This window comes from Heteronotia binoei, chromosome 2 (genome assembly GCF_032191835.1).
Source record: "Heteronotia binoei isolate CCM8104 ecotype False Entrance Well chromosome 2, APGP_CSIRO_Hbin_v1, whole genome shotgun sequence".
NCBI classification, from domain to species: domain Eukaryota; kingdom Metazoa; phylum Chordata; class Lepidosauria; order Squamata; family Gekkonidae; genus Heteronotia; species Heteronotia binoei.
The window spans coordinates 56962537-56990318 of record NC_083224.1 but is presented as its reverse complement, the minus strand read 5'-3'; the positions used below and the strand labels follow the sequence as shown (position 1 = coordinate 56990318).

Genomic DNA, 27782 nt, shown 5'->3' with positions numbered 1-27782 from the left:
AGTGGGTCAGTTTTAATGATTTAAAATATTGTCAGGAGGAACACCATTACTGTTTTCTGGTGTAGGGGGAAAGAGGGAGGAGGGAAAGGGGATTAGTTATTCACCCTATATTTTTATACATCAGTCATATTTAAAGCAGCCTTGCAAATAGCTGTTTGGAGAATAGCCATTCAGCCTTTGCTGTGTTTTGCTGCACTTCTGCTCTTACCTCTGCCACCACTATGACACAGTAGCCCTGCTCACATGTTGCAATGAATGTCTGTATAATCTTGGCTTTTCTTTGCCTGGGCACTGAATAATTTTGACATTACATCAAATGCATACATGACAACCAGTACGTTGTAGTGGTTAGTATCTGGAAGACCTGGCTTTGAATCATAGAATCATAGAGTTGAAAAGGACCTCCAGAGTCATCTAGTCCAATTCCTGGCACAATGCAGGAAACTCACAAATACCTCCTCCCCTCCCCCCGCAGCTGCTCCATGCCCAGAAGATTGAATCCCCACTCATGTCATGGAAGCTTGCTGAGTGACCTTGGACCAGTCCCTCAACCTAACCTACTTGACAAGGTTATTATAAGGAGAAGAGGAGAATGATGTAGGCTTCTTTGGATTCCCGTTGGGGACAAAGGCAGGGTATAAACAGATCAAATAAATAGTAGATAAATATAACTTACTTCGAAGTAAATACATATGACTTAAGAGAGAAGCAGTGTGGTGCATTGGTTAGAATGCTGTCCTAGGATCTGGAAGTCCCAGATTTGAGTCCCCACTCTGCCATAGAAGCTTGCTGTGTGACCATGGGCCAATCACACATTCCCAACTTAACCTACCTCACAGGGTTGTTCTGACAATAAAATGGAGGAGAGGAGAATGTTGTAAGCCTCCTTGGGACACCCTTTGGGAAAAAAGGTAGGGCACAAATGAAATATATAAATAAGTGTATAGCTGAACATGTGAGTTAAAACCCACATTTATCCCAGCACTTTTTTTGGCTTTATTTGTAAAGTCTGCAATGCACTGCCTTTTCCTTACAAACAGGTATATGCCATGGAGATGCAGAATATACACAGGTCTGCTTCTCTCTTTTCTAGAGCTCAATAGAATTCAGATTACAAGAATTGAGGAATTTTGTTTGTCGGGCTTCCGTACCTGCGTGTTAATATGCATGACTCTCCAGAGAGTGAGAGAGAAGGAACAGGTGCTGTTTGCTACAGACAGGCAGGAGATTGGCAGATGCTGCTGCTGGATTTAGAGTAAATATTGGGCCCTTGAAAAGCAGTTCATCTATGGAAAAGCTGCTTATGGCTCTTGTGGAATCTACAGGTTTGCAAGAAGGGACTGGACACTCATCTGGTAGGAATTTAGGTATAAGAGGCCTGGCATTAGTCTATTCCAGTTTTGTTTTGTGGATATTCTAGTATTTTAGGAATGATATGAAATTCCAAAAGCATGATTAAGAAGTTGGAGTTTAAAGGGCAGGAATTACACTCACAGGCTTAGTAATCTCTTTATAGACTGAGAATCAGAGCCTGTTTGGTCCTGGTGCCAGGTCATCACTACATGATGTGATTACCTGACTTGCTGTCCAGCTGAGCATTGGATTGGTTGGTTTCTTGTTCATACAGGCACAAGGCCCTGGGGGAGGAGTGGAGAGCTCATTGAAGTTAATAATAGCCCTTTGATCGGCTGTGCTGCTTTCAGATACTTCTGAATTTTGTTATAGGCTACAGTTTCCATTTAGTCATGTTATTCTGCAGTCTCTCTTCTTTGCACAATTCTTTCTTCTGTAGACTATTTGTGTGTGAGAGAGAGAATCAGCATTTATTTACATTTTGTGCCCAATAATGGTTCTGAGCCATTTGTCTTGAATCTGATTTGTAAATTGCAAATTGAAACAAGTTACCAGAACTTCATAGAAATTATTATAAATAACTTATTATTTAAAAGTTGTGTAGGAAATATGAACATACACATAGAAAACAAATTGCTTGTATCAGGAGACTTGATACAGGCCTTAATTCTTTTTCTAAAGCTAATGTAGAGGCAAGAAGGGCCTAACGGGACAATTCACTGGCTGGGAGTTTAATCTTTTCTTCCACCCACCAGTTCTCCCCTGTAATAAATATCCCCTAATTAATGTTTAAAAACTACTCCTTGTTCTGTCACCAACCCCAAAAGGTCACAAAAACAAATGGACCCAAACACCCCACTCTTTGGTATGGAGGCATGGGAGAGCTATTCCTCTTATCCACCATTTGCCCCATTTGGCAAATATAGGACTAAAATGACATGTTTGCCAAGATAATATGGAGGACAGCTGAACTTTTTTTGTCCGCAAGATTTAGCTTGCTGTCTTAAGTCTGTAGCCAGTCTGTGTGTAAACTCTACATAAACTTGCATTTAACTCTCTGAGGAGCTTTTTGCATTATTTCAGAATTAGGGGAGATTGGACAGGAAAGCAGAATGTGAAACTTGGTACTTAAAGGTATGCTGTGCACTTCATTGCTATACTGTTTACTTTTCAACTTCATTGTTGAGAAGTTCATGGGCTTTTACTAGTACTGCTGGTGGTACTGGGTTAATTGAATGGGCATTACCATGAACACAATTGTTAAGCATGGTAGGCAGAGAATCACTGGGAGTCAAGCAAAGAAGCCATCTTCCCCAGCACCTTATTTTGGAGATGGGATGTTTTCCTGCATCACAGCAGAACAATCAGTGATACACTCCGGTTGATGGGGAAAGATTGCTGACTTATAATTCACAAAACTAGATCCAAGCAGTCAGTCATGTTTGTCTGAAGTAGTAGAACAAAATAGGAGTCAAGTTGCACCTTTAAGACCAACTTAGTTTTATTCAGAACGTAAGCTTTCGTGTACTCTCTAAGCACACGTCATCAGATGAGGAGAGTACACGAAAGCTTACATTCTTAATAAAACTAAGTTGGTCTTAAAGGTGCGACTTGACTCCTATTTGATTCACAAAACTGTTAACAAGATACTCCACAGTATCAATGACTATAGGGAAAAGTGTTACCAAAGAGAAAGCCAGAGCTGTCTCCAGATGCCAGTTCTGTTTGGTTTCTTCATCTTTGCCTAGCTTTTGAGCTGCATTTGACAAGAATCTGTGGTTTGCAAATTTCTTGTCCTATGGTTGATCTTCTCCCAGATGACATGCTGCTGTACTGTATATTGGTTTACAGGTATCTGAAGCCTAACCAAAACCCATATATGGAGTTATTTGTAATCTATATAGTACTTTCTGGAAAGAAAACAAATCAGAGACCAACCAAAGGAAACTCTTGTTGCCAAGAAACACTCCCTTTTATTGTGGAACTTCTAATGTACACAGGGATAGCTTGTATCTGAATGTTATCAGTGCAAGCATCTTCCTGTAAACTTTCCATGGGCCAGCTAAACCGTGGTTGCTAGCTCTTATGAGCTTGGTGGGTTTTTATGATCTGGTGGCTGGTGTTAAAGAATGTGTGGCTTCATTTTTTAGCATTTTTGCAGAAGTATTAAATTTTTCCATGGTTAAAAAGAAAACACATGCTTACAGCAGAAAAAAAGAAGAAAAATGTTTACCTTAGAAAAAAATGGCCTGACTGATTATTTTGGTGGCAAACCACCTTGGCAATTAAGGTTCTCTAAATTAGTTTGCTTAACTATTGAGACTTTTAAGAGATCTGAGAATAGTTAGCTTAAACTCCTAAGCTACTTTTATTGCATGGTTCCCTTTGAAGTGAATGAGTGTTGCACAAGAATTCCTGGATTCCCATTGGTTTTATTTAGTTTTATGCACCCTACAATAAAAGACAATTATTTTAAAAAGAAGATATGACCTCAGCAACCTTAGAGGAGGTAGATTAACCTTAGCACTTGATTACATGGGCACTATTCCTGTCTTAGTACAACTGGACATATGTGCAAAAAAATTCCTTGAAAAAGATGCTATGAGTCACATGGCTGCATTGTGTGTTGTTAGTTCGAGTCCCTCTGTTGTTTTTGTCTACTGAGAATGCAGACTGCAGAGATCAAATGTACTGAATGAGTTCATCCAGTCCCTCAGAAAGCCCCATGCAGTTGCTTCCTTTATATGTGATTTTCAGAGGATAAAATGTGTTACCTAGACTATTTGGTGTTCGTGCTTGAAAACTATCCTCCTACCCTATCATTAAATACTTTAGAATTAATCAGTAATGATGCAAATGGCAATGTTTTAATTTTCTTTTTGTTCCAAAATCTAACAGAAAAAGTAGATGCATACAATTCACCACTGGAAGGCTTTTAGCAGGAGAACAAGTAAATGGTCAAACCATTTTCATGAGACCTGATAGTGTATCCTGCCAAGGAGTTTTGAAATATTAACCTCCTAGTGAACAGATAAAGAATAAAATAATAGTACAGTATGTGGCAGAGTGGTGAGGGGCCCTCTTACAGCAGCCCAGTACCCTACAAGAGTTTGGATATCCCTTTCTTCCCTCAGGGAGAAAAGTTTCATATTAGGTGTCATAAAGGTGTGTTTTGTAACAAGAGGGGCCCAATCCAGAGATAAGGGCCGGCCACAGTGTAGCTGCCACGCCGGTAGTAGACTTCCTGAGGACTTCAGCACGCTGGAGCATGGGGAGGGAAGAGGCGTAGCTTGCCGTGAGGGAGACAGTCGCCATGGCAGTGCTGCTGGCGGAGGCACGCAAGAGAGGTGGAGGCAGCCGGAGGGGAGGGCCAGCCCCCACCCCCATTGGCCAGTCCTGGTGCATGTGCTGCAGCTCATGACAGTCAGGGATGGGGAGAGGCATCCCCAGAGAGGCTGATGGCCTTCCCCAACCTGCCACCAAACAGAGAATGGAGCCAGTGATGGGTAGACCCATCACAAGCAAAGGAGAGACGTCCCACCAACACGGGGAGGGAACAGGAGTGAGGCTGGGCATGCGTGCACGAGAAGCCTGGCTTGGTGGCGAGGCTGGGGTGGGGGTGAGACAGGCCCGCACGGGACCATGGAGAAGCTGTCAATCCCCTCACACCCTCCCGCTGTCCGAGACTCTGCCAATGGCAGGCAGACAAGCAGGAAGTACCAAGTGCAGGAGCTCGCTGTCATAGACAGCAGCTGCAATGTGTGTCTGGGAGTGAGCAGCCCAGCAGCAGACACCCCCCCCACCCAGAGACCCCCTGTGTTGCCCTGATGCCCCCTGCCATGTGTACGGAACACCTCCCCCAGGGGCCACGGAACTCAGAGTGAGAGTGCATCAGCCGCAGAACTCTGAGTCCACTTAATCAGCCCCCCCGTAGTGCCCTGTGGGGTCAGGTAGACTGTCAATCCGGGCAGGCTGAGGGGCGGCACTCCCCCTCCCCTGTCCAGCCATGTGGGGGAAGTGCGGTGGCTTATAGACCGTTCCCCCCCAACCAAGTGTGCCCACCCCCTCCCAGGCATTCCCTCGGAGAGGCCACTGATGAGGGGGGTTGCCCAGGGAACGTGCAGCAGATGCCAAGCGGGAGAGACAACAGAGGGCACAGCTCAGACTTTATTTTTCCAGAACAGAGTGCAACAGTCTCCCTGGCGCGCGCTGGGCGGTCTTGCTGTGGGTGGGGCTCCATTCAGAGTGGCGGGCAGAAACAGCTGAGGGAGTGGGGGTGTGGAGCGGCACACTCAGAAGCCTCTGTGTTGAGTCCCACCTGCAAAACGGAGATAGAGATCAAGAGCACCTGCAGGAGTGGCGACTGGAAGAGCAGGCTGCGTTTCAGCTGGGCGCTCTCGTAAAGGGACAGTCTCTGACCCACCTCCCTGCAACGGGGTGGCTGCCACACACACACACACCATGCTCTGCCAGGGGTTGAGAACGCGGCAGAGGGCAGACCAAGGGAAGGGAGCAGGCAGCAGCACAGGGGGGCGGGGTCAGCAAATCCCCCCTGCTGGAGTCCACTGCCTGGTTCAAGTGTCAGTGACACTCACACAGCGAGCGGTCGAGAGCAAGGGGAGGGGGAGGCTGGGGTGGGCAGTGGAACTTACCCAGCCATGGACGACAGTACTTGCATGCAGAGCCTCCGGGAGCCCAGAACCTGTGGAGAGCTGGAAACAAGAGCAGTTAGCCCCAGGGTAGAGACCTCTCTCCCCCCCTTGCAAGGCAAAGATACTGTCAAAGCAACCGTGAGGTGCAAAACCCATCACCAACGTGCCTGCCTGTCCCTCACTCTAAGTCCGTATGGCGGGGAGCTCGCCGGCAGAGCTTTCCGCCGTGCGCTCCTTTCCCTAACAACTGAGTTGTGCGAGGCCAGAGCGGAAGTATTTCTAGGAGGGGGGAGACTGCTGGGGAGGGGGCTCGTCAGCCCAAGGCACGAGGGGATTGGCGAGGCAATCATGCCGCTCCCTAAGGCGCTTGCAAGCTTCCGCAGTGGCGGCGCCGACCTTTGTTTTTGGTTTCAACAAGTGCCTCTGGGGCACGCCGCCGTTTTTGTATGCGTAAAGTTGCACCTCTCGGGGGGGGGGTGTCATGGGCCAAAGTGCTCAGGAAGCCACCTAAGCCTGGCCATGCCCCCAACTCCACCCCCTCCGCTTGAACACCGCGCTCCGCCTCACTTCCACCCGTGCTCGGCGGTGCCGCTCGGCGGCCCCCCATTCATGTACCTCCCCTCCACTCTGGTGGTGCTGGTCGTACATCAGCACAAACCCTTTCTGTGCCCACATACTGGCTCGTCTGCTTCCAAAAGACTTTCCACACACACCCCTCTGGATTGCGCTCTAAGAGGAGAAGGAAACACTGCACTTGCTATTTTATTTTCTCTCAGCATATGTGAGCCGCCCTGAGCCTGATTCGGCGGGGAGGATGGGATACAAATTGAATTAAAAAAATAAATAAACCTTTCTCCAAAATGCTGTAATTGTTAGGGCAGTGCACTCTTGTAGTTGTTGCAAAATCAAGATTCTGAGTAAAACACAGCAGCATAGTGCCAGTAAAACAGGCGTATACTTGCCACTCTGAGCAGAGTTACAGCCTTACAGAACCAACGACTTCAGTGGTCTTAGAGGGTTGTCATTCTGTTTAGGATTGCACTATGACTTTTCTGTATCAGAATCCCATAAAGTGCATACCAGCAAATGGTGCGCTTAGTGAAAGACTGAGACCAAAGACTGAGACACTAGACCTTTAATCCTGGTTTAGCCCTGTCCCCTAGCTGACATTCTACACTCAAATCATAGAATCATAGTCATAGAGTTGGTTTCTCTGATTCTAGTATAGAATGTCAGTTTGGGGACAGGCCTAAACCAGGATTAAAGGTCTAGTGCGAGATTGCTCTGAGTCTTTTAATGTGAAACAGACTAATGGATGGTGCAAGGAATTAAGCCTCAGAACCAAATGAAGAGGCGTACAGGCCCCTGAATGTGTGGCTATCCGAACATTTTAGAAAATCTGTTCATTTACAGTAGTCCAAATTATCATATTTATAATGTAAGTAATACCTTTATTGGTATAGATAAAAACATATCGGAGGGGGAGAGGAAATAATAAAATAATACAATTAAAACATTACAGAGGGGGAAGTTTGTCTTCACATTGCTTTAAAAGTTTCCAGATTCTCATAGCAGTTAACAGATACCTTGCAATCAAGCTAGCGATATGGGGGCTTGGGTCTAATAAAAAATACAAGGCAAACCTCTCATCAGAGAGTCCTTTCAGCTTACGCAAAAATGGACTGATTAAAAATGTGACGAAAATACCAATTGACCAAATTTTCTGCTTTATTTGGCATACCCAGGTATTTGTAAAAGTCAGTCAAGGTGTACTGTATATTACTACTACAATGACAACTTGTTAATTGCCCCATCGCTGCTTATGCTGGGCTCAGAGCACTGTACAACATTCCTCATAAAAACAATATATAGTTAAAACCAATCTAACAAATTAGATTTACGGTAATCTTTTTTAAATCCCAGATGGTGCCCTATGGGTTTTAGTTTATGTTCTGGACTATCAGAGTGTCACATGGCAGCGGGGAAAAAACTTACAAAGTGTCTGGGGGGAGGGGGAATGGAAGATGCCATCTGATATCAAACCATTGGTGTCCTCAACCAAATGCCTGGCAGAACATCTCTGCCTTACAGGCCCTGTGGAATTGCAGAAGAGTGGCAAGAGTGGTATTTACATCAAAATGAAAAGTTGAAACATGCCCAGAATTGATTGACTGGAAAAATAAACTAACTGGCTATATGACCGTGGCAAAGCTAACATCCTGCTTGCATAATAGAGCAAAATCTGAATTTCAAGAAAAATTGAATGTATTTTTGTATATATTGATCATAATTAGCCTGCAAAGCTTTAAAGACTAAAAAAGAATAAAATGATAAATTCCAAAAAGATTAAGAGACAGAATTGAGTAGCAAATGTTCAAAATGTTTATGCTTACAATGACCTAACATTAGAAACATCAGAAATGTTTGGAACATAAATGTATTTGTATTTGTATGTAGATTAGACCAAAACCAAAAGTATATAAGCAACTTACACTTAGCAATGTAAGATCTATCTATGTCCAGGACTGAAAAGGCCCTGGCCCTGTTCAAGGACAGCTGGACTTTGTTAGGGCCAAGGATCACTGGTGAGTTGTTACTAGAAGAGCACAGTGCTCTTCCAGGGACATACCAAAGGAGACAGTCCTGCAGATATGTTGGTCCCAGACCGCTCAAGGCCTTAAAGGTCAGAACCAAAACCTTGAATCTAGGGGATTCCACCCTGCATGGAGATGAAGCCAAAATTTCAGGGTTAAGAGCCGAGCTCTGGTCTCTAAGAGGCTCTGCCCTGTCTCCAAACACAAGGGTGCATAACCTATACATTTTGAAGCCCCCAAAATGTGATGCGAAAACAATGCCCATACATGTTCAACAAAGTGATCAAGGCACAAATCCAGATGGGAATTCCATATAATGACTGTGATAGTGATTTGGCATTGAAAACTCAAATGGCAGCTGCAACAAATTGGGCACCCTTCACATAATAAAAATGAACAACTGTGGACATACTATGTATGGCTAGATTAATTGCATATTTCCTTTGAGCAATCCAACTGATATTATACTGGAAATTTATTCTTAGATATTTAAAGTGCTTGACTTGTTCCACAGGATTTCCTTTGATACACCAATTAAGGCATCTCCAAAGATCTCAATAACACCATTATTTTAGATTTCCCAAATTTTACGTATAATAAATTGGACTTGCATTAGGAAACAGACACTGACATGAGGTGCTTAAGGCCCCTCTTGAGAGTGGGACAACACTATCACGCCGTCCCCATAAAGTAATTGATAAACAGGATATAGGCCAAGCTTAGGGAAGTGACCAGCTACTGTTTGTAAAATATGATTTGGATCATTCATAAATAAGTTAAATAGATATGAGACCAAAATACATTCCTGTTTAACTCCACAGTTTGACAGAATTGAGTGTGTTAGATTACCAAGATGGTTGTAGCAAACTTGGCAACTAGTTGAGGAGTATAAACTGCAGATAAGGAAAAGTAAACACTTATCCATTCCCAACAAATCAAGCTTATTCCATAAGAAGTTCAATGAGAGAGAATTAAAGGCACCTTTTAGATTAAGAAATGCAGAGAATAACCTCTTTCCACATGGGCCACTGTACTTTTCAAGCAAATGGGCAAGAGTAGCACAATGGTCCAAAGTAGATTTGTCAGAACAAAATCCAATTTCTTTATTTCTTTATTTTATTCGATTTTTAGCCCGCCCTTCCCATAGAACAGGCTCAGGGCAGGTTCTGTTCTATACTCGGGAGACTTTGCTTGGACATGAGTTTGGATAGCAAGTATCTTGAATAGTGTTTGCCCACAATGGACAATAAATGTAGTGGTCAATAGTCTTCTGGAAGTTTAGGGTCTCCTTTTATAAACATGAGCAGTACTATGACATTTGTCCATGATTAGGCATGAATCCAAATGTATCTATTAGTGTGAAGAGGATGACCAGGGAGTGCCCACCATTTTGAATGCTTTTGGAATAATTCGGGCAAAATCCCATCAGGACCGATTGACTTGGGCTGCCAGTCTGCCCAATCAGATGGGATTATCTCTTATTGACTAGAGGGTGGGGAATTGATCAATTATAAGAAATATTGGAAAAATAATCTGTTAAAGCTTGTTTGGACACAGGGCTTTCAAGAGATCGGTTCCTGTCAATAAAAGCGGCCTTAGTAATGGCCCATAATTTTTGTAGTTGTTGTTGATTAAGGAGGCATTTATTAGTAGATCCCGATTTTTGTTTTGGTGGAACTTTTTCTTATAAGTGACTATACTTTGAATCCCCCCCCCCCCCGATTATGATAGTCGGATGGGAGGATCTAGACCAGGGGTGGCCAAACTTGCTTGACATAAGTGCCACATAGAATAAACATCAGATGTTTGAGAGCCACAAGGCATGAACGTCAGAGAGAAGGCAGGCAGGCAGGCAAATAGATAGGGAAGGGAGGTGGAAAGAAAACAACTATAACTTTAAATGGATTCTCCAAGCTGCCAGCTGGCTTGGCTTGGAGAAGTGATTTAAAGATTTGGCCACCCCTGATATAGACGATGGGAGGCACATAACTGAGATTTTTATAATTTGGTATTCCTCATCAAACCATGATCCATTGAAGTTCCTAGGTGGGTTGCGTTGAACAGTAGATTGCTGCTGTAAAACACAATTTATGGAGATGATAAGTGAGCCATTGGACTGGCAAATGATTAACATATGCTGTTTGCTGGTTTAACACATTTAGTATTTGGGTTTTAATCAGCTGCTTTAAACCCTGTTCCACTTTTTTGGACCATATAGCTCTTCTAAATAATGGTGATTTTTATAATGTAATGTTAGCATCCCAGCTTTGAATGTAGTGGTCGAACCGGATAGCAGGTTAGTGGAACATTTGAGTATTATAGCAATGTCTGCATAGCTCCTATGCAAAAGACAAAATTTTGGAACTATTGATAGAAATTGGTTGTTGTAGATTTTCCGGCTGTGTGGCTGTGGTTTTGGCATGGAAAATCTATAACAAACAATGGACTCCCGGAAAATCTGCAACAATCAATGGACTTCAGCCGTGAAAGCCTTCGACATCATATTATTGATAGAAAGTGCAAACTGTTTACTAGTTTTTATGTAATTAGTTTATGAAATATTTTGCAGCAACTTCTTAGTCTGCTCTAAAGTTCCTGTGTTAGAGAAAGGAGCAATTTACAGTGTTTCAGTGGAGGCGGTGCGTGCCTTTCTGTGGCATGTTGAATATGACAAAACAGAATCTGTGAGTGGACTAAGAATTTCCCTGACAAAGCAGTAGCATTCAAGTCACACAAAGTTGGAGCCTCTGTTGTTTACACTTGTGAGAACAATGCTTTGGTATTTGAAAGCTCCCAGACATTAATTCCCACAGCACTTTCCACTCCACCTCCCCACTTCGGGTTGCTAGTACAATTTACTGCTAGCTCTGTCTAATCCCCCATCTTCTCAACAAATCTGCAGTTTATCCTATTCAAATGTTAAATTTAAAGTGTAGAAACGCAACTTAGTATCTCTTTTACTTTTGTGTGAAGGCACTTCGGGGTACAGAATGTATTATAGTCCTTACTTGTTCAGCCAGAGGTACTGCTCATACATGCAGATTACAGCATGACTGCCATATAAGAAAAACTCCACATGGGATGTAATTTATATGAAGATTTTCCATGCAAATAGCATAGCATTTTCCAAAATGTGTGGGGAACCACTTTGTACAACTTGCTTACTTATGCAGTGAGACAAAGGAAAAATGGTGCTGTATCAATAATTGCTATGTGATGAGATGAAGGAAAAATGGTGCCATCATGGCTAGTGAGTGGGAGTAGACCAAGTAGTCAATTGCCTAGGGCACCACCTTGCCTAGGGGATGCCGCAGTGGCCCCCTCTCCCCACACTTCTCGGAGCCTGCCTTCCCCAATGGAAAGCAGGCTCCATGGAGTGCAGACACTGTCTGACTGGATTTGTGTTCCCCAGGTCTGTTACAGACCTGGGAAACATGAAAGAGGATAGTGCCTATGCAGTGTACTCCTTGGAGCCCAACAGGGATAAATTAACCAATTGTAAAAGCTGAAGAAGAGCCAATTACAGTTTCTAAAAATTGGCTCCGGTTGAAGTTGTATGCTGCCATTCATTTTTCCTACTCTACTTTAACAGAGCCATGGGATGGGAGCCATAGCTCAGTGGTAGAGTATCTTTCTTGCATACACAAGGTCTTGTCACTGGCACCTCCAACTAAAAGAATCAAATAGAAATGGTCATGTGAAGGACTTGTCCCTAGCACCTCTAACTAAAAAGATCAAGTATTCACAAATTTTATTGCTTAATCTCATATTTTTTTTAAAAAAATAAAATTTAAAATAAAAAACTGTAAATTAAAAATGTAAATAGTTTCAATTTTTTTCATTTCTCCTACAATTCTCTTTTTTTAAAAAAAATTTTCTTGGCAGGCACTAGTGGGCAGCTCACCTAGGGCACCAAAACCCCTGGCACTGGCACTGGGTGCCATATCAGTACTCTTGTGCATTTTGTGCCAAGCTTCCTCGGAGTTCTGTAGAATATAAACACAACAGTGCTCCCACTAAACCAGCTGGTTAACACAGGAAAAAGTGCAGAAAAGTGCAACTAGAATGATTACAGGTTTGGAACACTTTCCCTATGAAGAAAGGTTAAAACGCTTGGGGCTCTTTAGCTTGGAGAAACGTCGACTGTGGGGTGACATGATAGAGGTTTACAAGATTATGCATGGGATGGAGAAGGTAAAGAAAGAAGTACCGTACTTTTCTCCCTTTCTCACAATACAAGAACTCATGGGCATTCAATGAAATTGCTGAGCAGTCGGGTTAGAACGGATAAAAGGAGGTACTTCTTCACCCAAAGGGTGATTAACATGTGGAATTCACTGCCACAGGAGGTGGTGGTGGCTACAAACATAGCCAGCTTCAAGAGGGGGTTAGATAAAAATATGGAGCAGAGGTCCATCAGTGCCTATTAGCCATAGTGTGTGTATATGTGTGTGTGTGTGTGTGTGTGTGTGTGTGTATATATATATATATATATAAATTTTTGGCCACTGTGTGATACAGAGTGTTGGACTGGATGGGCCATTGGCCTGATCAAACATGGCTTCTCTTATGTTCTTATGAGCTGTGCTAGTTAAATTGTGATTTGCAATTACAAGATTTTTTTTTTTAAAAGAAGAGACTTAGTATTTTGAAACAAGAGTCCAGTGGTACCTTAAAGATTCACCAGATTTTTGCCACCATACCCTTTCATGAGTCAGAATGCACTTTATCAGATGCACTGAAGTGTACATTCATTAGGTTGGTACTTTTTTGGTGCTGCCCCAAAGTATCTTGTTTGAATTTGCTGTTACAGACTAACACAGCTACTCATCTTGAATTATATATAGTATTTTGAGTAACATTTATTATGCTTAAGCTTTTGTGGGCCTTAACATCTTGTGTGTTCTATGTGCCATCAAATCACTTCCAACTTATGACAACCCCATAATTTAATGACCTCCAGAATGGCCTGTCATTAACAGCCTTGCTCAGGTCTTGCAAATTGAAGGCCGTTTCTTCATTTATTGAGTCAATACCTGTCATGTTGGGCCTTCCTCTTTAGCTGCTGCTGTTATGTTTTCCTAACATTATTGCCTTATCTAGTGACTCCTGTCTTCACATTATGTGACCAAAATAAAACTGTATTTTTGTGCTGTTTCCATCAAAGCAGATGGAGGACTCACCTGGGGTCTGCTGAAGGTGACTGCATAACATTGTATGCCACAATAAATATGTTAATATTTAACACACCACAAGACCCTTCTCTGATTCTGTTATAATGTATGTTGTTTAGTAGACTTGTTTGGGTGTTGTACATTCAAAGAATCTATATTTATTTATGAAATATATTTATATTTATTATATTTATTAAACATGTTTATTAAATAAATAATACATTTTATAAAGGATGGTAGAGGTCCCAAAGTTAGTCGTTTCTGTGATGTTGACAAAAACTATCATGCTTTCAAACCTCACTAACTATGACTTGTCATTGTGTTTTCCCCTCCCAGCTCTGATTGGGTAGAGATCATTGAGCCACGTTCTCGGGAGCGAATGTATGTCAATTTGACAACAGGTGAATGTGGCTGGGAGCCACCTCCCAACCTCAGAGTTCGTCAGTCTGATGAAAACCAGTGGTGGGAGCTCTTTGACCAAAACAACAACCGCTTCTACTACTACAATGCCATCACACAGCAAACAGTGTGGCATAGGCCACAGGGCTGTGACATTGTGCCACTGGCTCAGCTCCAGGCCATGAAACGCAATTCTCAGTCTGACTTCAGGACATCCCAGCACAGGGGTAGCACAAGTAGTGATGGACGAAACACTCCCATCCAAGTGGCCATTTTACAGGAGATGGAGAAGAGTAAAGAGGACAACAGCTTGGAGAAGAAATCAGAGACTGGAAGGTAAATAGTTTTCAGATTTTTCTCTTGTTATGAACAAAAGGTGCCCATTCATATTATCTGCTTTCAGAGAAATCATGAGGCAGGCAGGGATAACTTGGAATACTGAGCTTCACTTAGTTGTTGGTTGTGGAACAAGACTAGGCAGGTTTGTTGTTGTCTGTTCCTGGAATAGGAATCCTGAGCAAAAGTAATTGGGCAGAAGTTCTGGACTAGACTTGACAGAATCAGAGTACATGCCATTCCAAGGTCTTCTGAATGTTAGGTGAAGCAGACTGTTGGATGGACTATGGAGGACCTTCGTTCAAATCTTCACTTAGCCATAAAGCTCTCTGAGTAACCTTTGGCACCACAGTCACTATCTCTTAGCTCAATCTACTTCATATGATTGTTTCGAGGGGAAAATAGGCTTGGAGGAAGGATGTTATATGGATTTCATAATTAACAGTTAGCAAACCGTCACTTGAAGATAAAACATAGTGCTGCTGAATGTTAGGTGAGCCAAGGGTCTCAGAAGAGAGACAATTGCTAGAGACTGCTTGTACAAGGATTTGTAAGAACAATTATTTAGAAATCTGAAAATATGGTTTAAAATATGTGATTCTCATATTTATCAATTATTAATATCCATCTTTTTATTCTGTCCACCACTGTTTGAAGAAGGGAGCTCTGTTAGTGTGAGACTTAAGCTGCCTACCTGTTTGAGTTGTGCTTTCTCAAATCCTTCCTAATATCTTTAAAATATTGTAATTTAGAGTACAGAGTAAACTTTTGTTCAAAGAATGTCTAAAAACGGAATGTTCAGATGTCTCTTAAAAAGTTTTGAAAATACTCTTTCAGCTAATATAATAACAAGGGGGGGTTATGTTGCTGGCAGTTCTCCCTCCCATTTGTCTCCCCCACTTCTCTGCCTTGAAAATCATGTTTAAATATAAATGAACAACACCCTCCCCTTAGGTCTTAGCCATTTTTCCATCCAGACAGGATCAAGTTGAATTACAGCTGGTTAAGATCCTGCTGACTCTGTTCTGGAAAAAGGAAATGACATCCCTTAACAGAAAGACTGACTTAGACAAGGCTTCTCAGCTGACTAGAACATGCATTGCAAAATTCTTTCTTTAGACAGCAATCCTGGCCTTTCTTTCTGTCTTTTACATTCCTAACTAAGCCATGCTTAGTGTTGCTCTAGACTCAGCAGACTTAAAGTTCTCAACAACTTAATAAAGAAACAATAACTGGATGTTGGTTTGTTTAAGAAGCTCACATTCTTCTATTCCCTGAGAAGCTGCTCCAGGAATTTGTGTCTAGTAGAATCTTTGCCAATTGCTGTCATGTCTTTCAACAGGAAGCTGAGCATCACTGTAGAAAAATAAAAGTATTGCTTTCAGCAGAGCTTATTCAGTGCTTTTTGCCTATGGCACTGTTCATAAAATAAAGCAATTTTGAAATTGTTTGAATTCTCTCTTTCTTCCCCCAATGTCACAGGGTCTGACTAGTTGAGATACTGAGAGAACCATGACTGGATCCTCCCAGTGTTTTAAAAATGCTGATAGAAGCTGCAGAGGATCAATTTGGACAGCACAGGGGTATGAATGCCCCCTCCTGCACTTGTACTGTTCTTGATCCTAAAAAAGAAAAGAACAGGCGTCTCATCTTTTGTCAGTCTTTTTTTCTTCAGGAATTGATTCTAATTGACAAAACTGCACAAGGAATGGGAAGAATCCCCCCCTCACTCATGTGGACCCAAATCTGAACCAAGTTCTTGTAGGTCATCTATCAGCATTTTAAAAGCACTAGGAAGATCCAAGTGTGGATCTCCCTTGTGTTTTGACCTTTCTCATACTATTACAGGACCACCACTACCAGCCCCCTAAGGATATATTGCATATATGATTAAAAACCAGTACAGTTTAATACTTCGAAATTATATATGAGAGAACATTTTCAACTATCAGTTAAGTGCAGGTCCTATAGTCTGACTGTACAGATGACTATGATGAGCATCATTTACTACTTAGTAAATACAGCTTTGTTTTATCTGGTCTTTGCAGAGTCTAGATTTCTTCTTCAGGCTGTCTGGGAACTGAAGTCATGTACTTTTTGATTACTAAGGTCTGTCTGAACTTTACTCCCATCTATGTGAATACACAGGTCTTTCCTGATGAGCAATAGACATAGTTAAATAGCTTCCACTTTTATATTTCTTTTGACCTTATTCTAGTGCTGTTCCTGGCTATAGGCTCTAGGTCAACCTTGGATTGATAGTTGATGGTAGACAAAGAGGGTGCTGGCAAAATATAGGTGTGTACTGTTTGTATCAAATGTAGGAGCAGCATTAATTTAATGTCCTAATTTTGAAGGAGCATTAATAAACTTCTTGCTGAATAAGATGGTTCTCTAATTCTCTAGAAGGGCAGAGTTGAAAACACTGAAGAGTAATCTGGCTTTCTCTTTTGTGCCTCCGTGCTGAAACCCTGAGGTTTTAGACAGACTCTGAGAGCACTTTGTGAGTGGGAAGGAATTGTGTTATGGCTGCTGAATTCCACCCCCCTCATGTACAAAGATTGGTATAAGGGGGCAAAAGTGTGGGTGGATGGCTGAGACTGTGGGCTCTCTTAACACATACGTACATTATGGACTGTCCTTAACTTATGAAGCTCTCATCCTAGAAAGTCAGTTTTTGAATAAACCATGTGATAACTTTTTATTAGGCCAACTACAGTCCTAACTGTATGTAAGTTTTAGATCCTCACAGTACTTCTCTTTTCTTGCAGCGAGCAGAGCACATGTGGGTTTATTTACAGCTGAGCGCTTACATCTCAATGTATTCCTTGGCTTTCAGTTGACCAATCAGAAACCGGGAAGTTTGGGATTTATTACCTTAAAATAAATTCAAACATTCCAGGGGCAATTTCATGCCTTTTCATTGTAAAAACATTCTGAGGAACACAGAATTGCCAGAAGTCATGCCTTTGCAGCTATCCAGAACCAACTGCATATTGGGAGAACACGGGGCAGTTGGGTAAACATAAAAAATATTTTGATCATCACTTCAGTAATTTGATAGGCTCTGTTTTTAGAATTTACGAGAATTGTGAATGTTTAGTAACAGGAACTTCAGTAGCCTCCATCACTTTAAATTGTAGCAGGATAGGCTTTTACTGTATGTCTTTGTGTTTATTCTCTTAACTAATTTAGGAGCACCATTTGCTCTATATATGTGGTGTAGATCCCTTGCACATTTTCATTGCTGGGTGAACATCATTGTGGAGAATAACCTTTATTGGGTCATTGTGGAGAACACACCCCATTATTAATCTACAACCACGATGTCTTTTGTTACCCAAAACAAAGGAAGAATGACAAAAAATGTCTATTTTGTAGGGGGGAAGCCTTGTATAGCCTGTAGGACAATTAAGTGCATTTTGTAATACTCCAGCATGCTCTTTTAAATCATAATTTCCTATGGTTAAGATAATTTTGGGTATAAGGGGAGTCTAGAATGCCACAAACCTAAACACAAGGGCTGTAATCCCAAATGCTAAGTAAGCAGTTTCAATCCACTTCCAACACACTTTCCAACTGGATTTTACTGTGTGAACTGGCAAAATCCAGTTTGAAAGTACACTGAATGTGGATTGAAACTGTATTATTTAGCATGTGTGATCACAGGCAGGAACTCTGAATTATTTTATCTGACAAACTAATTAATCAAATATTTAATAGATGTTATAATAGAAGCAGAGATAAATGCCAAGCATCCAAATGATTATTTGTCATACTAGAGCTCATGTACTCATTGGTTGAAACACTGGAAGCTCTGAGGTTTACATCCTGGAATGTGTATATACATAGCTTGAATGTAAGCCTACCATGAAAGTGCACTTGCTGCATTTTATTTAGATGTTCAAGTCTCTCTATTTGAATGAGCTTGGGAAGCTAGATTTGTGTGTTCCATGCAAAAGCCAGCTGTGCACAATACTGACTGTCTCGAAACCAGTGAGGTTTTTAACCTACTTTTTTCATCATCGTTAAAGCAATTTTCAACATTTTCCAAATGGTGGTTGACTTAAGGAAGGAGGGGAGGGAGGGAAGGAAGGAAGAAAGGAAAGAAAGAGGGTGGGTTGGATAGATGTATATTTCATTACGTAATGTACATGTGACGCATTAAAATTTTTAAAAGTGTCTTAAGAAGGGACAACACAGATTGCTGAATCAGTTCTGATTTGCATTTGAATTTGAATACCCATTTTGCTAAGCAACTGCATCGAATAGTGCTGCACACGACTTCTGGGATCCGTCATCTTGGCTTCAGAGTTGTCTGCAGATGCTCTCCACAGCAGCTCTGAATCTGGTCGGTGGAGGGGTATCACTGAAGTGATATTCCCAAAGGGGGGGGCTTGTAGAGCGTTCTCTTTGGCATGAGAATTCCACGGGGAGGGAGGGGGCCAAAGGCAACGGCCCCCCTGAGACTCGTCATGCGTCCTGAAGCTCTGCGGCTATGAAAGCTGATATCAGCAGAAAAAGAAGAACTCCCGACTGCTTAAGCTTTCACTTTCTCCAGTACATCCTTTAAAGCAACATTTCTCCACTTCTAAAGCGACAACTCTGCCTAACAAGTAGGTGTTTTTTTTCTCTAACTCTACCCCCCAATGGGTCACTTAACATATCATCAATAGACTAGCTTAAGGATTACTTCAAAAGGCCTTGGAACGTGATGAGCAGTTTTAACTATTCAAACTGGTTTGAATATAAACAGTAAAATTGACCTGGATTTTAATTGGATATACATTACAAAGATCATCAAGAATCTGCAATATGATCTGAATACAAAAGGGAAATACAGAAAGTTCTGTCTTCTTTATCTGTTTGTAGCTGAAAGAATGTCTCTTAACAACTTCCATTAAAGTTGCTGTAGAACGAGAATTAACAAGAGAGAAGTGAAAAAATAATCTGATTTAAGAGACTGAGTTTATGCACAATCTGAGTTTTAAAATGGCATCATTTAATGAAATGGCACATGGAAAAGATATCAGTGCAAATTTCAGATCTTTAAAGGAAGATTTCATTTTACTCACGCAGCTTCTTAAAGATTACTTCATGCTTACAGCTAATTATTTGAGTGAAGAGGATCTAACAGCTAATGAAAGGGGAAATCTGCAGGAGCCCTGCACTGAAAAGAGTGAATCAGTGGCAGTGAAAGCAGAAGGGGAAACTGTTATTACGTGAAACAAACAAAGGAAAAAGAAAATGGCCTCGTCTGACACATTTTTAAAACTTTACCGGATGCTGAGTGCTAATAAGATGAACTGGAGAAGGGGAAATGGCATTGAACTCTTTCTTTGGTGGTTGAGGAGGTGGGCCATGTCGAGAAGAGGAAAATTGCACTTCAATCGTCAAATCTGGATTTGGAAAGCCATCCGTAAACAGGATTTTGGATCTTTCTCTCTGCTTTGGTGAATGTCTGAAAAAGGAACTCTGACTAAGAAATGTAAGATGACACTAGAAGATAAACTATGGACTAATGGGCTGCCACGGATATAACTTGGATGTAGAAACTAAAGGAACTTAAAAGTTTTTAACCCTGGGGAAGAAGGTCTTTGGAATCTGGGTCTTTTTTATGTTTTTCTCTCTCTCTCTTTTCTCTCCCCAGTGAATAGGTAAATACTGATAGTCTGCCTATTTAGAGAGATTGTTGCTAATGAGGTGAAAATAGGATAAATGGTGAAAAGCTAGATAGCATAATGGCTGCAGAATTTGCACAATTTGGTAATTTGGTAGACTTGCTTTAACTTGCCTGTAGCAGAAATGTTTTAGATAGAGACAGATAAAATAATTGACTGCATTTGATGTACTTTTTGCAATTTGCTATGAACAAAGAAAAGATTTTCATGTGCTTTTCTTGATAGGGTTTTTGCTAAATCAGTAACCTAATTTGTGCTTGTTATAGGTTTAAGTTAATTTAGTAAAATTTGAGGATGAGACAGTCTGATTTGTGTTTAAGAAGAATTGTTTAGTTGTATAATGCTTTACTAGTTTATTAAAAGAATTATTCTTTTTTTTTTGTCCTGGTAAAAGAAGAAAGGAACGTAACATTTAATGGAGATTTTTATACTTGTAGGTAGAAAGATTTGAGTATTATACTGAGGTGGATTTATAACTGATATATTTGTACTGATTTCCGTTTTCTGTTTTCTGTATGTCCCTTTTTCTCTCTTTCCCCCTTCTTTTATGTATACTCTGCAATGCTTCTGTCCTGCAGTAGTTTAAATCAATAAAACTTTTTAAAAATCGAATAGTGCTGCACACTTTTTTTTATATCTGCATATTTTTGGATGAAGGAAAGATGAACATTTAAGAATGGGTCTTTAATATTTCTGAGAGAGTCTGGCCCCTACTGGTCCTCCCTTGGGTATGGTCCTGCATATCCTGACAACTATCAGGAAAAGACAACTGCAAAACAAATTCTGCATTTGATTTAAGTAATTGTAATGTGTAAATTCAATTTTCTACTACCGAGGATGTTTAGTGGCCTTTCCTATGTTTCAGGGATGTTCTTTTGAACTCATCTACTTGACAGATGGTAATTTCTAGCAAATAAATCACTCTCAGATGAAAATATCCATAAGCTTTAACAGTATGGTGTAGTGGTTATGGTGTCTGAATAGCATCTGGCAGATCCAAGGAGGAGCAGTAGAAGATAGAGGTAGAATTCAACAAGATTTGAACACACTGGAAAAGTGGGCGGATGTAAATAAGATGTAATTCAGCAAGGATAAGCACAGAGTTGTACATCTAGGTAACAAAAAAGGGAAGCATGCATGCTGGATGGGGGTCACACTTCTAGGGAGCAGTGTGTGTGAACAAGATCTTGGGATATGAGGGGACTGTAAGCTAAATATGAGCCATCAATGCGATGCAGTAGCAAAAGGCCAATGCAGTCTTGGGGTGTATATAACATCAGGGGTATATAACATCCAGATTTCAAGATGTCATAGTCCTGCTGTACATTGCATTGGTCAGACCATACCTGGAGTACCGTGTTCAGTTCTGGAGGCATCACCTAAAAAAAGAATGTGGACAGAATAGAGCAGATGCAGAGGAAGGTGATGAAGATGATCAGGGGCCTGGAGACCAAGCCCTGTGAGGAAAGGCTGAGAGACCTGGGAATGTTCATTCTGGAGAAGAGGAGGTCGAGGGGGGACATGATTGTTCTATTTAAGTATCTGAAAGGCTGTCACTTAGAGGAAGGCAGAGAGCTGTTCCTGTTGGCAGTAGAGGATAGGACTTGCAATAATGGGTTTAAATTATGGGCAGCAATGTACCAGATGGATATTAGGAAAAATTTTACATTAAGAGTAGGTTCAGCAGTGGAATTGGCTGCCTAGGGAGGTGGTGAGCTCCTCCTTACTGGCAGTCTTCAAGTACTTGTCAAGGATGCTTTAGGCTGATCTTGCATTGAGCAGGGGGTTGGACTAAATGGCCTGTATAGCCCCCTCCAGCTCTATAATTCTGTGATCTTGGGCTAGTCACTTTCTCTCAGCGTAACCTACATGACAGGATTGTTGTGCAGATAACATGGAGGAGGGGAGAATAGTGAATTGTACTCTGAGCTTTCTAGAGGAAGGGCAGGATGAAAATATACTAAATAAGTAGTATTCATATCCACAAATCTACACTGTTTTCTGCACTCTCCATTGTAAATTCATAGGAGTACTGAAGAAAATTAAGTCAACTCCTATCCACCTTCCCAAAAATGGAATATTTGTGCTTTTCCAGACTTCTCTTCATATCCCGAGAAGATTGGAATGTTCACATATAGCAGCTAAGAAAAAATTATTACACATAATCATACATCAGCAAAACAAAGTAAACCAGAAAAAACTCAATAAGACATATTATTGTTGTTATATTTGTGAATCGCCTCATCCCAGCCAATGCCGGCCGGGCTCTAGGTGATGTACAACAGAAAATACACATAAAACCAATAAAACCGATTAATTAAGAGCAGTTGTAACCCAATGGACATTCTTTATAATGTGCCGTAATTCTGCTTTCTAGGCTTTGGGAACAGTTCCCCCCTTAAGTGGAGGGGGGGAGCAGGGTGCCAGCCAGGCAACCATTGCTGTCCTCAAGCAAAAGCCTGGCGGAGCATCTCTGTTTTACAGGCCCTGCAGAATTGTAAAATATTCTGCAGGGCCCTAATGTCTTCCAGCAGAAAGTTCCACCAGGTTGGGGCCAGGACTGGGAAAGTCCTGGCCCTCGTTGAGGACAGCTGGACCTCTTTGGGGCCAGGGATCACCAGTAGTTTCCGGCCAGTAGAGCATGATGCTCTTCCAGGGATGTAGTGAAGAGGCAGATGCAAAACAATAAAGAAACTAAGAAAAAGGAAAGACTAAAGCAAAATATTTACGGATAATGTCATTCATTTTGTTTCATAGCTTCAACAAGATGTTTACACTGCTCTACTGATTATGCCTACTTTATTTGTCAAATTACATCTTTCCATAGATTCCTAGTATTGAGTAGAGGATGAGGAGTTGTTGAGTAGTGGTCAGCAAAAGGTAAAATGTTTTCCAAGCAGCATAAAAGGCATTCACACTTGCTTGATTTTTTTTGCTAATCTAATCTGCTAGATACATTTTTCAGTAGAGCTATATTTCACACCTATTTCACATTCATACCTTTTAAGAACCTAAGAAGAGTCCTCCTGAATCAGATCATCTAGTCCAGCATCCTTTCTCACACAGTGGCCAACCAGTTCATCTGGATGGCCAACAGGGCAAAGAAGTTGAGGCCTTCCCTGATATTTTCTGGCTCTGGGATTCAGAGGATTAGTGCCTCTGAATGTGGAGGTTCCCCTCAGTCACCATGGTTTAGTAGCAATTGATAGACTTATCCTCCATGAATCTATCTAATCCCCTTTTAAAGCCATTTATTCCTGTGGGCATTGCTACATCCTCTGGCAGCAAATTCCACATTTTAGTCACTCTCTGTGTAAAGCAGTCTTCCCTTTTGTCTGTCCTAAACCTACTGTCCTCAATTTCTAGTGTTTTGAGAGAGGGAGAGAAATTTCTCTTTGTAAATTCTCTCCATCTTGTGCATAATTTTGTAAACCTCGATCACAGGGATGGCCAAACTTGTTTAACATAAGAGCCACATATTTATTTATTAATTTATTAGATTTGTGTCCCTCCCTCCCCACCGAGGCAGGCTCAGGGTGGCTGACAAGAATAAATGTTGGATGTTTGAGAACCACAAGACATGAGCATCAGATGTTTGAGAGCAGGAAGGAAGGAAAATTGATGATGATGATGATATTGATATTGGATTTATACCCCACCCTTCACTCTGAATCTAAGTCTCAGAGTAGCTTACAATCTCCTTTACCTTCCTCCCCCACAACAGATACTCTGTGAGGTGGGTGGGGCTGAGAGAACTCTCCCAGAAGCTTCCTTTTCAAAGACAACTTTGTGAGAACCATGGCTGACCTAAGGCCATTCCAGCAGCTGCAAGTGGAGGAGCGGAGAATCAAACCTGATTCTCCCAGTTAAGAGTCCATGCACTTAACCACTACATCAAACTGTCTCTCTGGGGATGGGAGGAGGGAGGGAGAAATGGAAAGAAAGCAACTTTAACTTTAAATACATTTAAATGCTGGCTTGACTTGGAGAAGTGATTTAAAGCAAGAAATGCCTTCTCCAAACTGGCCAACGGAGCATTGGGGGCTTCAAGAGCCACACGATATGTGTGAAAGAGCCACAGCTCTGCAGTGTTTTTTTGAGATACGTTGACAAATGTCACTTTGTCAGGCTGGGTCGTGTGTGCCATAAAATGTAATGCCAGATACTGGAGATATAAACTTGATAAAGAACACAGGCAAACACAATTAACAATATTAATTTTTACTCAAAATACAAACATGCTTCATATACAATCAATTTTGATGTATAGACCTTCTGAGATCTTTCAGGAATCCTCCAACTGAATGCAAGTCTTCAGGGTGCAGGCAGAAAATTACCCATCTTATTTGGAGCAATTCAGTTTTCATCTCAGACCACACAGTCACATGGAAGGAAAAGCAATGAAGTGATGAGATCACATGTTTCCAGTTCTTATGATGTGAAGGACTGGCTAAGAATACTGTGCTGAGCAAGAAGAGAATGTATTTTTTTCCCTAATGTTTTTCTTGTCAATTGAGACACTGCTTGACAGCAGGCTTTGCACTGGGGGAGAGGTGGAGTGATGTTCTTCTCCAGCATTATGATCCAAGCTGGGGCAACTTAGGCACCTCCGTGGTTTCTGATATGCGAGCAAGAGAAGAATGAGAGCCTGCCCTTGAATTCCTAATAACTACTGATCTGTCAGCTTGACGTCTATACCTGGAAAAGTTTTAGAGCAAATCATCAGTCAGTCCTTGAGCATTTAGAAAGGATAGCTGTGCATGTGATTACCAAGAGCCAGCATGGATTTCTCAAGAACAAGTCATGTCAGACTAACTTTGTCTCTTTTTTTGAGAAAGTTATTACCTTGCTGAATCAGGGGAATGCTGTAGACATTGTTCATCTTGATTTCAGTAAGGCTTTTGATAAGGTTCCACATTATATTCTCATTTGAAAAGGGAAAGGTCCCCTGTGCAAGCACCAGTCGTTTCCAACTCTGGGATGATGTTGCTTTCACATTTTCACAGCAGACTTTTTTTTTATGGGATGGTTTGCCATTGCCTTCCCCAGTCTTTTGCACTCCCCCCCCCAGCAAGCTGAGTACTCATTTTACTGACCTCAGAAGGATGGAAGGCTGAGTCAACCTTGGGCCAGCTACCTGAATCCAGCTTCTGCCGGAATCGAACAGGTCGTGAGCAGAGAGTTCTCATTGAAAAGTTGGTAAAATGTGGTTTGGATCCTATTTCCATTAGGTGGATCTGTAATTGGTTGACAGATCACACCCAAAGAGAACTTGTTAATGAGTCCTCATCATCTTGGAGAGGAGTGACAAGTGGAGTGCCTCAAGGATCTGTCCTGGGATCTACTTTGTTCAACATCTTTATGAATGATTTGGAAGAAGGAATAGACAGAATGTTTATTAAATTTGCAGCTGATACTTAATTGGGAGGGGTAGCAAATATGGTAGAAGATAGAGTCAGGGTACCTGGAAAACTGGGCTAAAACAAGTAAAATGAATTTTAACAAGAATAAATGTAAAGCTCTGCATTTAGGTAAGAAAAACCCAATGCATAATTATAGAATGGAGGAGACTTGTCTTGGCAGTAGTAAGTGCAACAAAGATCTAGGGGTCTTAGTGGATTGTACACTGAAGATGAGTCAGCAGTGTGATGCAGTGGTGAAAAAGTCAAATGCAATTTTAGGCTCTATCAATATATCAGTATAGTGTCCAAATCACATGAAGTGATGGTGTTGCTTTACTCTGCTCTTGTTAGACCTCACCTAGAGTATTGTGTTCAGTTTCAGACACCACAATTTAAGAAGGATATAGACAAGCTGGAACATGTCCAGAGGAGGGCAATAAAGATGGTGGGGTTTGGAGATCAAGTCCTACGAAGAAAGGTTGAAGGAGCTGGGTATGTTTAACCTGAAGAGGAGGTGGCTGAGAGGTGATATTATCACCATCTTCAAGTACTTGAAGGGCTGTCATATAGACTTAGAGGATGGTGCAGAATTATTTTCTGTTGCCCCAGAAGGTCGGACCAGAACCAGTGGGTTGAAATTAAATCAGAAGAATTTCTGGTTAAACATTAGGAAGAACTTCCTGACTGTTAGAGCAGTTTCTCAGTGGAACAGGCTTCCATGAGAGGTGGTGGGCTCTCCTTCCTTGAAGGTTTTTAAACAGAGGCTAGATGGCCATCTGATAGCAATGCTGATTCTGTGAACTTAGGCAGATCATGAGAAGTCAGGAACGGTTGCATCAGTGCTTAGTTTTTGTGGCCCTTTCTTACATACCCAGGGAATGCTGTTCAGCACTTTGGGGTCAGGCAGCAATTTTTCTCCAGGCCAGTTTGGAGATCTTGGAGGGGTTTTTTGGTTTGTTTGTTTGTTTTATCATCTTCTGGGTGTGGAGCAGGTATCACTGGGGGTTGTGGGGAGAGGTATTTGTGAGCTTCCTGCATTATGCAGGGGGTTGGAGTAGATACTCCTAAAGGTCCCTTCCAACTCTATAATTCTATGATTCTGAAACAGCTCCTCTCAAGTTGTTGGCTCTTGGGCATCCCTGACCTTGTGAAGGAGGAAAAATTGGGTGGCGGTGGGGGGAGCATTCTCTTCTTGTTTAGCATAGTTAAGAATACCGTGCTTAGCAAGAAGATAATATGTTTTTCCCCTAACATCTCTTTTCAATTGAGACTTGCTCAAGGGTGGCCTTCACATTGGGGGAAGAGGAGGAATGATCTTCTTGTGAGATGGATAAAAGCCCTGGATGGACAAGATCTGCCCTGCGGGCCAACGCCATGCTGGGAATTATTAGGAAAGGAATTGAAAACAAATCAGCCAGTATCATAATGCCCCTGTATAAATCGATGGTGCGGTCTCCTTTGGAATACTGTGTGCAATTCTGGTCACCGCACCTCAAAAAGGATATTATAGCATTGGAAAAAGTGCAGAAAAGGGCAACTAGAATGATTAAAGGTTTGGAACACTTTCCCTATGAAGAAAGGTTAAAATGCTTGAGGCTCTTTAGCTTGCAGAAACATCGACTGCGGGGTGACATGATAGAGGTTTACAAGATTATGCATGGGATGGAGAAGGTAGAGAAAGAAGTACTTTTCTCCCTTTCTCACAATACAAGAACTCGTGGGCATTCAATGAAATTGCTGAGCAGTCGGGTTAGAACAGATAAAAGGAGGTACTTCACCCAAAGGATGATTAACATGTGGAATTCACTGCCACAGGAGGTGGTGGTGGCTACAAGCATAGCCAGCTTCAAGAGGAGGGTTAGATAAAAATATGGAGCAGAAGTCCATCAGTGGCTATTAGCCACAGTGTGTGTGTGTGTATATATATATCACTGAATGCACCCAGAGTGGTCCATTCCCCCAAGGCTCACCCCACCCTTGGCAGACTGCTTTTGCTGGGTATTGTCCAGCTCAGGTAGAGAAAAAAGCTGCCTCGTCATTTGCCATGGGAAGAGAGGGAGGGGAGGCAGGTATAATTGCAGTTGTGGCAGCCCTTACTTATCAGGGAGGCTTACACTGAAGTAAACTGCTACAGAGGAGGTTGTTCCACCACACATTGAAGCCACAATTGGAGTGGCTTGCAAGCTTGTGA

General features: G+C 41.7%; 1 protein-coding gene across 1 annotated transcript in view; it reads left to right on the top strand.

Moving 5' to 3' along the window:
- Positions 1-27782, top strand: part of LOC132566227 (rho GTPase-activating protein 39-like) — a 118254-nt gene that overhangs the window by 62056 nt on the left and 28416 nt on the right. The window contains exon 2 of the mRNA XM_060231031.1: positions 14110-14508. Within this exon, the coding sequence (XP_060087014.1) occupies positions 14110-14508 (399 nt within the window). The remainder of the gene's footprint in view (positions 1-14109; positions 14509-27782) is intronic.